Raw genomic sequence first — 10,840 nt, 5'->3', positions numbered from 1 at the left:
AATAAGACCTTGACTGCAAAATGTACATTATATTGTTCCGATGTGACAAAACACGAGCAACACATCCAGAGAAGATGATGTATAAAAATCCAATAGAATCTTAGCAAGCGCAACAGGCCTATCTTTTCGCCCAGACATGATGTAAAGTCCTTAAGTTTTGTTTTGTATGGACGCGGATCTGAGTTACATTTGAAACGGTGCTTTTGCATCAACAGTCGTCCACATTACACGACAGTATGAGACAATTGCAGGTATTATTACAATTTAGAACAAATATAAGAACTAAAAGTTACGCTTGCTTTGACGTGTCCAGACATGCAGGAACTCCTGTGTGTTGAATGACGTTGGTCAGCTTCTCTCTCTCGCTCTCGCTGTTGTCCGAGTGCGCATGCGCGGATTCAAATGGGCGACACTTTTTAATTACTTTTACTCAGTATTTTCATGTTTTTGTCACATGACTATAAAACACTTAAAAACTATCAGAAAATCTAGATTAGGTTTTACTTCTTTCATAGAGTGCATTTTTTACACGAATAAAATGTGTTAATATTTATTCTTTTACTTAGGATTTTCTTGTTCTCCTCCAGTTATAATATTATGGTGTAAGCATTATTACAGTCAATTTTATAGAATTTATGATATCCAAAAGTCAGTTTTTTCAGTGTGTGTGCAAAGCAAAACAATGTAAGCACCCAAAATAAAACTACGATGTTTGGAAAAGCTGTGTTAAAAAATCCTCGATCTGTTTAACAGCACTTGGGAATTTTTTTTCAAAAAAAAAAAAATGTCATAGGGTGGCTATTAATTTTGTCTTCAACTGTACTATGCTTTTTTTTTAATAATAATTTGAATTGTCTATCACTAAACATCTTTAAGGATGAAGAAGAAAAATACTACAGGTCAAATATTTACTTGAAAAATGATTGAAATTGTTCCGAAAGCAAGGGTTGGGGTCAGTGGAAGACATGTAGTTTGAACTTAGAATATGACATGTCTTACAGTATTAATATTTTCTTGCCAAAAATGCTGCAATTTTGCAGTTTGGAGTGTGGGGTGCTGGGAATGTAGGGTTTGTCTACATTTAGTCAGAAATAGGTACAGCTAGACAGCCTCAAAAAAATGTAATTTTGAAGCTGTGGGCCTCAGAGGGTTAAATGGATTGCAATACAGCAGGTATGCTGAATGTGACAGTTTCACAAACAAGTGATTAAGCTGCCAGTGTGGAAAGGCTGTCACATCTTAATGTACTTATATTAACCATATTCTAGTACCACTTAGGTTTGGTCACCTGAGATGGTACCAATATCTGGTCTGCCCCATGGACTAGAAGACAGGTTTTGTCATTTGTAAAAAAAACTGTCTGTACTGATTAAATGTCTGTCCAATGTTCACTTTTGCTTCTGCTCTTTGCCACTTCTGACAACAGGGATCTTGATCTGTTGCTAGGTGAGTTAATTTAATCTCAGACCAAGCCTTACTTTCCATGAAATTTTGGTGGATGACAGAATTTCCAAGAGAAAGTTAGATTGATACAAAGCAGATCTACCTGCTGGTAGTGACTTTATTTGTTGGACATTACAGTGTGCAGCTTGTTGTGACCCTTGTGCTGAAGGCTAGTGATGACCAAGCAGTTTCGTCAAACATATAGTCAAAAATCAATTCTTGCTCAAAGGTTAGATTCTTCAAAGTGTTTTCAAGAAAGAGTCTTCAAGCAGTCTTCAGAGTCTGATCCGAATAATGTTTACTCAATACAGGCTGTAAGAACAAACATGAGTAAAAAGTCGGGTTTTTATCTGATTACACAAAGCATTACATCATCTCATGCACTTTTGCAAATCCTCACTAACCCTCCTCTTCCATCCTGGAAAGCCGTAATCCATGATCCTAAACCCAACCAGGATATTTCTATCATCATTTTTGTTTGAATTTATTCATTGTTGGGTGGTGTAAATAGTTTAACCCCCCCCCCCCCCTCCTTTTTAAAAAATCCCCTCCTCCTCTCCTCCCACTACTATGGCTGGGTTTTGACCAGTTTCACTTTCCCGCCTAGCTCAGCATGATCTTGGTTTGAACTCACGAGAGACAAAGAGTGAGAGCTTGTTCTTCTGGCCTTATTGCCTTATATGGGCTTCTGTAGGGGTGCAGTTTTCACAGGATCATTTAGTGCATATAAAAATTCAGTTGACATATTAGGCTTATCATTGTTTGTACAAATCTGATTTGAACATTCTAAGTTTGAACTTCTGTTCAATATTACTATGCTGCAACGAACCGGCATTAACTTCATAAAGGTACTGTCCAAACTGTAGCAATAATTATTAAGCCTCTGAACACAAAGGAGTTTCTAGTCAATTTTTGCTCCTGCCACATTCTCTGGACCCATTTTTCACTGCAAAGACTTGCACCTCTATGAAAACATTACACATGAGAAAAAGAACTGAAAATGTCTTCCAAGCAATATAATACAGTCTGCAATAAATACTGGAATCAACATGTTTCACATTTTCCCATATTCCCACAGGTGTTACCAAGACAGAAAAAGTGGAGACTGTACATACTATACATGTTGAATGATTTGTATTCATTATTTCTATATCAAATATAGTCTCTGAATTCGTGTCATATGACTGTTGGATGCAGCTCAGTCACTCCTAGCCTTTCAGTTGTACTTGTTTTTTGTTGGGTTTTTTTTGGTTGCTTTTTTACAGATTCTGGGTACTTCACGGGTTTTAGTTTTAGTGAATTTCTGATGAGAGATGTAGAATAAGGTGATTTTGATGATATATGATTTTAAGCTTTAAGATTTGAGTTCATTTTCCCAGTGGAATGGGAGGTCACAGTTTAAGTTCATCGATCAAAATCCGACACATCTCTCTGAACAGTTTCAGTGGCTCTGATAAATGATTGATCGGAATGAATAACTTTGTAACTGAATGAATTAAAATGCACCACATTACATCCATGTGAGACACTTGGGCCATGTCAGTGAACCAAAGTAGCTCCAACTTTTTCAGGTTTCATCTCTTTTAACCCATGCTATTCTACACAGTTTTTATTGTTATTATTGACACTGTAGCAAATGAGCCCTTTGTCACTGTATACTTCTATATGTGATATTTTTAATGTTTAGTGTTCAGTTTGGGGGGTTTTTTCGAACAAAAACAAGGTACATCAATTGGACAAGCTTTATTTTTATTACATCTTTCAGTCAGTTTAGTGCAGTTCAAAGCCTGTGTTGGACCTTCATGGGATAAGGTCTTGGAGTCATAGTGATTCCAAAGACAGGAGTGTAGTCTGGTTCTCCTGCATCCTCAGGCCAGATGAACTTAAACTTCCTCAGCAGAGTCACCATGATGAGGAAGAGCTCCATACGAGCCAGACCCTCTCCGAGACACATCCGTGGACCTGAGGAATAAAAACACCTCAAAGTCATCTACAGCAGTTTGATTTGATTCACCTGATCTGTGGCTGTCATTCCTAGTGTGATACAGTTTTTATGCTCTTGTACCTGCAGAGAAAGGCATGAAGGCGTCTGGTTTGACAAACTCTCCCTGGTCATTGAGGAAGTTTTCAGGGTTGAATTCATGAGGGTATTTCCACTGTCCCTCCTCATTCAGCACTGTGGTCAAGTTCTGGATGATCCTTGTATCCTGAGGAGAAAATGAACCAAAACAATGAGGGGTACTTTTCACTTTGTTGTCCCTGTTTCCAAAACCTGTTTAACTATACGTCCCATACCTTGGGAATGGAATATCCGGCAAGCTCTGTATCTTTAGTCGTATTATGGGAGACGCTGAGTGGAACAGTGTTGGCAATTCTCTGTGACTCATAGATTACAGCCTGGATGAAAAGACATTTAAACAGCTTTTTGCTTTTTTTTTTTCTTTATCTGAATCGCAGCAGAAGGAAAACAATGCAGGCTCTCATAAAATCAATCACAAAAACACAGATCAATACAGTGACAGCAGGCAGCAGTATATTTACAACCAGGAAACAAGGCCACAACAAATTACATTTAAACATAGTGATAGCAATGGATCTCCAAATCAACATATTATCTGAACGATTTTACAATCTCCTACCTTGTGTCACGCTTTCACATATTGATCAGAAGTGAAATTATTAGGAGAAATCTGTCACATGATGTACAGTCCAGTACCTGCATGTAGGGCATCTGATGTCTGTCGTCAAAACAGACCTGATCCTTCCCTTCCAACACCCGGTCTATTTCCTGCTGACATCGTTCTGAGAAGGCAAGTTAATATCAAACCTTGTGTTCCAAACTTAACATTTCAATTTAAACACTGAGATGGTCACAAAACATGACAAAGTTGGGGAAAATGGAACCTTTAGGTGTACATAGGCCTCAAATCGTTAGACTAAACAAGATAATAAACCACAAGTAAAACAAATAAGAACAAATGTCTACTTTCCATTTAAGTTGCTAGTATGGTGCATGGTGCATGGTGCATAAGTGATGGCTTTTATGGGTTTCATATCATAAGACAATTGTAGAACTACAATGTCAAAAACAGAGAAGTAATTTCTCATATGTACATGTGCAGGTATACCTTGTATGTGTGGGTGGTTCATAAGGTAAAGAAAAGCAGTAAGCAGAGTGTTGGAGGTCGTGTCAGTCCCAGCAAACAGAAGATCTATTGCGGTAAATATGAGTTGGTCCTCTGAAAATGAAGAATCCTCTGCTTTCTAAAAACAGGAGAATGTTCTTTGTAAGTCAAATGAAAATAAGGTAAAAAAATAAAAATAAATTGTATACCATACTGATGAACACTATGGAGGTGAAAAGAGTCAGCTTATTACCAGCTTATTAAGAACAACATAGGAGTGTGTTCTCCTTAAATAAAACACAACCATTGTCCATGACCACTGCATATCATCTGAGATTGTAGTGTAATATGTTTGGGTATGATCTGCTAAAAGTAAAAGATGATATAATTATGGCAAATGCTATTAAGCCAAAGAATAGAGCTAAAATAGGTGTGTGAAATATACCGGGCTTTGCAAAAGTTCTGTTACACGGTTTCATGATCTTTAAAGACGTTTACATGTCGGAGTGAAAAATTCCATTCAATAAACTGAAAGTTCTACCTTATAGGCAGGTGTCCTTAATACAGTTTCTTTCTCCAGTGAAGTTGTATCAAGATGGAAGTCAAAAGAGTTGAGATATCTGCTCTCCTTCATGCTGGCCACAACAAGTCTGACAGAGCCAAGCAGCTGAACATCAGCCGGATGACCGTCCACAGAGTCGCGTAGAGGCTGAAGAATGGTGAAGATCTTTCAGTGATCTTTCAAGAATGGTGAAGACCCGAAAAATCTTCACCATTCTTTAGCCTCTCCGCGACTCTGTGGACGGTCATCCGGCTGATGTTCAGCACAAAGGAGAGCAGATATCTCAACTCTTTTGACTTTCATCTTGATACAACTTCACCGGAGAAAAAAATGTGTATTAAGGACACCTGCCTATAAGGTAGAACTTTCAGTTTATTTAATGGAATTTTTCACTCCGACATGTAAACGTCTCTAAAGATCATGAAACTGAGTGTAACAGAACTTCTGCAAAGCCCGGTATAATGGTGAATATTCTTGTAATGACTGATGTTTTGATGGTATGGTATGTGTCCGTGGAGGACACATACACAGCTGGAAGATCATAAAGTAATATATGTATTTGTGGTGTGAAAACAAATCATATGCTTTTAAGAAAATGAAATCTGGAGTTCTCAAAACATAGTGGTGTATACCTAAGGCAATATGACTTTTTAAAATGTATTAGAAACTTAACAATACCAAATGGTGGGATATGAACAAAAACTGCCACAGAATTATAGGAATGAGTGTACAGGAGACCAGGGCAAAGTTTTACATGACCTAATGATTACCAAATACACATGTCCTCTGTAAAGTATGACCCATTGGTGAGATATGGTAAGCTGATGTCACGATCTGATCAATTGATTCAGAAAAGTACAATGGTGTCAGAACTGTCTACTAGGCCTTAAACGAGTGGAAAAGTGACCAACTCTCACAGCATAAAAGACTGTGCACGGTTCAGTATCTTCAGTACTTCTTGTGGTGTTAATTAGTGCTAAGGACTGTTCCTGGATTTTCTGTCAACCATAAATCCTGCTGCCCTGGAATGCTGACTTCTCCTGGTGATTATTTCAAAGATCTTAGAAGTTTTTGGACATCCGAGCACGGTCAAGTTTTAGACTCTGGCCCATGATTTCGGACTGAGTTCCCACATCAAGATAGTGAGATGAATGGTTTCACACACCTTATCCAGTTCATCCAGGTAACTGTCAATGAAGTCTCGAGGCTCTCCAGGGACTCTGGTCTTCTTGTGCTCATTCAACAAATGAAGTACAAGGTCAGAAGAACGCTAAAAAACACAGAAAATTTGTATGAATTTAATTCTTGCTTTCACTCACAAAGAAAATTTTATTTTTTTCAGTCGTTTGTGATAAGTCTCATTTTTACCTAAGTATTCTGAACAGACATACAATATGTAGGATAAGTATGGCAAATTATTTTTAATGTTACCTTAACTGCCTTAAAGGCCTTGTTGAATGGCAGTGGCAGCTTACGAATAAAGGGAAGAGAGCTGTACAGCTGAAACAACAACAACAAAAATCATTACTTTATTTGAATCCAAATATGCAGATTCTAATTACAACTATGAATTGTTTTGATAAGATGGTTTTTTGTCAGTTATTTTGTTTGAATGAGACAAGTGAAGACAAAAATTATAGCTTGAGATAAAGCTTAGCAGGTTAATGTCACCTCCAGCTCCTATTCAGAGGTCATCTCTCTTTATTTCCTGTTTTTTTGTTTTGTTTTGTTTTGTTTTATTTTTTGGCATTTCCTGTTCTGCACTTGTGTTTACTGTTGTCTCATTGCAGGTGTCTTCAGACTCACTGGTTTTGCTGATGTGTTTTGTGACTCAGCCTGTATGACTACCAAACCTGCTATTGGGATTTGGAAACCTCTGCCTGGTTGTTGTGCCTTTGAACGATAAACCTAGACTCCAGACTCGTACATTTTAAGTCCATACCCTTTTGTAGTCCACAATAGTACAAAATTTCCATCAGCAGAGACTCAGCTAAATCAAACCCTGTCCTTGTTGCCTTAAACGTCCAAGAATAAGACACATAGGAGACGTGACCGACCCCATGTGCTTTGACTCACCATCGCCCATGGTCCATTGCAGATCTTGGTAATCTCAGTGGTACTCTGAACAATCGTTGTGATGAACTCATCGTCATACTCATAGCGTGTACCAAAGACAACCTGGCACATGATGTTGGAGGCCATATTATGAAACATAACTTGAGGAGTCAGAGTTTTGCCTGTAAAAGATATATTGGAAACTATTGCACAAAACAGTTGTACAAGAACACAACACGTTACAGAGTCCATAACCTGTTTTCCACTGCAGGAACATTTGGCTGTATTCAGGGGAAAGGAAAAGTCCCTACTTCAGCATAGGTACTTCTGAGCAGTCCTGCAAAATACTTTGTGGGGCTTGAATCTAAGTAGATAAACTTGGAGAAGACAATGCTGATGGGAGAACAAGTGTCATTTTTTCAGCCTTCTCATTATCCTCGCTGGACAGCAGCCTTCTCCACTTAAATATTGTAAAGCAAAAAATAAAAAATGCCACAGGGGCAAAAATGGTTGTTAATCTTCAATGTCCTCTATGGTAATACAAGTAGAGTTGCATGAAGAAGCTGCTCTTTACCATTGTTTTGAGGCAGTTAAACCTGTCAGATCCTACACTGAAATGTAAGCAGAGTAAAAGAGTTGATCCATTGGCTGTTCCTGTCAACGTTTGTGTCAGTTGACTTCTGCCCTGATTTCCTGCACTAGAAAGTTGCCTGTTGCAACAATATTGTGTTGTGTGGACCCACCAATATTTTTATCCAGCATTTTCATGGTGTATTGAATCTCGCCATGAATTCTCTCCTCCATTGATTTCTTCCCCAGACCAAAGTTCCTCATTGTCATCAGAGAAAAGCGACGGTGCTCCTTCCAGCTTGCGCCATAATCTACAGAAAACAATCCTATAACAGGTGGAGCAAAAAACAAAGTACTGATAAGTCAAGTAATGTAACTTTTTCGGAAAACATGTCTGTCAATGTGAACATTTACATTCTTGTCCAGTATCACAACATTTTTGGTTCTAGAGGTTCCTCAGGTCTTTCCCTGTCATGGTCTTTGTTTGTTTTTGTACTGTTTATTTTGAAATCACCTTTTATCATCTGTCCTATGACATAAAATGTCTATTTTACCTTTTCTCTGGGTGACATCATTAATAAGCGTATCTTGAGGTCGTCCAGCAAATTCAGCAGCCTTGCTCACCATAGCCTCCTTCATGGCCTTCACCCCATTGATGACTACAATCGGTTTACGGCCGAGGAACAGACTGTAGACATTTCCGTAAGACTTCCTCAGCTGTAAAGGAACATTACAGAGGAGTGTTTAAGATACATGTTTAATATTTTCAGATATTTTTAAGTGGTTTAGTGTTGTTGTTTTTTTTTACCTGTTGGGGATTGTGACAAAAATAGACACAGCAGAGCAGATTTAATCATAAGGAATGAAGGAGGGGAAGAGATTTTTTTTTTAAAAAATTGAAACTACTGTATCAAAATAAAAAAAATGGAAAGAGTAATGCAGAATTTTTTTATTTCATTTTATTTTGTCATATTTTATTTGTTATTTCAGTTGTGTGGAGGGAGCTCGCAAAATAAGAATTTAATTCCTCAGGACAACCTCTGTGGTTCTGCTGTGTGCATGACAATAATGTTCTTGAATCTTGAATCTTGAGTATGTGCTTCAGCAGCATTTAACTCTATTGCATTTAAAGAATAAAACACATTTTTGTTTGTTTGTTTGTTTTGTAATTATTCCCAACCCACCCATGTTCATTAAAAAGCATGTGGTTATTTTGCACCAGCCTGGTGTTACTGGTGTACAATTTAATGAAGTGGATGACCATCTGTAGTAGCACTGCACTCTGAATTATATCCTGCATGTTTGTCCATGTGTCCTGCTGTTCTCAGATTGCTGCAGGAATTTAGTGGCCTTTTTATACAGTCTAAAGCAGCTGTAGATAAAAGTAAAAATTGGAATCAATCACATACAGTTGTGAACAAAAGTTTACATACACTTGTAAAGACCATGTATATGATGACAGTCTGGAGTTTCTAAAGACTGCCATGATTCCTGATTTTCTGTGATGAAATCATTGAAACACAAGTTGTTGTTTTTTTATCACAAAAACTGCAATTTGGTTCTTTCATAGACAATTTTAAAATGAAAGATTCCTTGAAGTATTTCACTTTATATTGAATATGTCATATGAGCACATAGTTGTGAACAAGCTTCATATGACATATAATTTAATATGAAGAGTTCATTTGCAAAAACAGATAACTCCATTTTGATCAATTTTCAGAAAACTTTTTTTTATTGTTTACTTGAGATAATATCAATCAAACTGAAGTTGAGTGGATTTGAGTCGGTAGAAAAATACATGACAAAATAGAGAAAAAATAAATTATTAGTGCTATTATCATTATTATCTTACGTAAACAATAAAAAAAAAGAGTTTTCTGAAAACAGAGTTACTGTTTTTGCAAATGAACTCTTCATATATAGATGCTGGATTTCAGATTTTCAGTCATTTTAAGCTGTAATTATTAAGATTAAAACAAATGAAAGCCTTGAAATGTTTTACTTCATGTGTAATAATTATAGAATACATGAACATTTACTTTTGGAAATAAAATACTCAAGAGAACCCAGAACTTCTCACAATATTCAAATTTTTTGAGCTGCACCTGTAAATGCTTTATACATTTTTAAATTATCGTCCAGAATTCTCCTGTGTTTCTGTCAAGGGACATTGCTGTTTTCAAATGCATTTTTTTAATGCACTGAGCACCGCAAAGCTCAGCTCTTTCACCCACATAGTGTTGAACTCTTGCATAAAAAATGTCCTCACATTTGTTTTCTTTTCAAACACTGATTGTACATGATCAACTATGCCTGCCTATAATCCTCCTCTGGTGCTCGTGCCAGCCTTAATGAATTTCAGCCAGTATTGCTGTGTCATGCCTGTGATACAATCAGTTAAACATTAAAATTAAACATGATGCATAAATGAATTTGATCAGATTGAATTTGACTTATCTCCACAATCAAAATTACAAACTGGTCTTGACCTGTCATACTGCTTGGACACACTCCAAGTGTGCAAGAAGTCAACTCACTGCCAACAATCACATAAAAAGAACAGGATCTGTAGCGTTACTGAGCAACCCATGCTCATGTAAGTATCCACTGGTGAGATTCTTTAATAATTACAGCAGTTAAAGGAATTTTAAGAGCAACATCATTCATTGCAACATTTTTCTTACTTTCTCCAAGTCCTCCAAGGGGTTCTTTAGATTTAGTTGCAAAATGTTCCCCACTATGGGCAGGACAGGAGGTCCTGGTGGAAAATTTTTGGGCCTCCTGGGCCTCAGCTGAAGGACGATGAAGCAAATGCATAGCCCCAGCAGGACAGCTGAAAGAAACATGGTAGCACGGATCGGACTGAATGAAAGAGAGAGAGTGATTACCCTGCTTTTAAAGAATACCTCTGACCTGAGCCCTGCCTCCTCTGGCTGTGGTTTTCTGTATTAAGTGAGTACACCAAGAACACAGAGGTGACCATTTGGATTAAGAGGAAAAAAGCTGTTGTCAGTGACATATTGTCAGATAATCTGAAGTTGATGGGGCACCAGTCTACTGTCCTCAATTGCACTCTTGACGA

At 37.4% G+C, this 10,840-nt stretch overlaps 1 protein-coding gene across 1 annotated transcript; it reads right to left on the bottom strand.

The window, feature by feature from the left end:
• Positions 1-3,171: 3,171 nt before the first annotated feature.
• Positions 3,172-10,633, bottom strand: LOC127535011 (cytochrome P450 2F2-like). The gene is made up of 11 exons (XM_051951696.1): positions 10,443-10,633; positions 8,310-8,472; positions 7,929-8,081; positions 7,207-7,367; positions 6,562-6,630; positions 6,296-6,400; positions 4,572-4,707; positions 4,160-4,245; positions 3,739-3,840; positions 3,509-3,650; positions 3,172-3,405 (listed from the first exon to the last, which is right to left on the bottom strand). The coding sequence occupies exons 1-11, from the start codon at positions 10,602-10,604 to the stop codon at positions 3,224-3,226; spliced, it is 1,461 nt and encodes a 486-aa protein (XP_051807656.1). The 5' UTR covers positions 10,605-10,633; the 3' UTR covers positions 3,172-3,223.
• Between the last annotated feature and the right edge of the window lie 207 nt (positions 10,634-10,840).

This window comes from Acanthochromis polyacanthus, chromosome 8, assembly GCF_021347895.1.
Source record: "Acanthochromis polyacanthus isolate Apoly-LR-REF ecotype Palm Island chromosome 8, KAUST_Apoly_ChrSc, whole genome shotgun sequence".
Lineage (NCBI taxonomy): Eukaryota > Metazoa > Chordata > Actinopteri > Pomacentridae > Acanthochromis > Acanthochromis polyacanthus.
The sequence above is the reverse complement of the archived record's forward strand: the minus strand, read 5'-3'. Positions and strand labels throughout refer to the sequence as shown.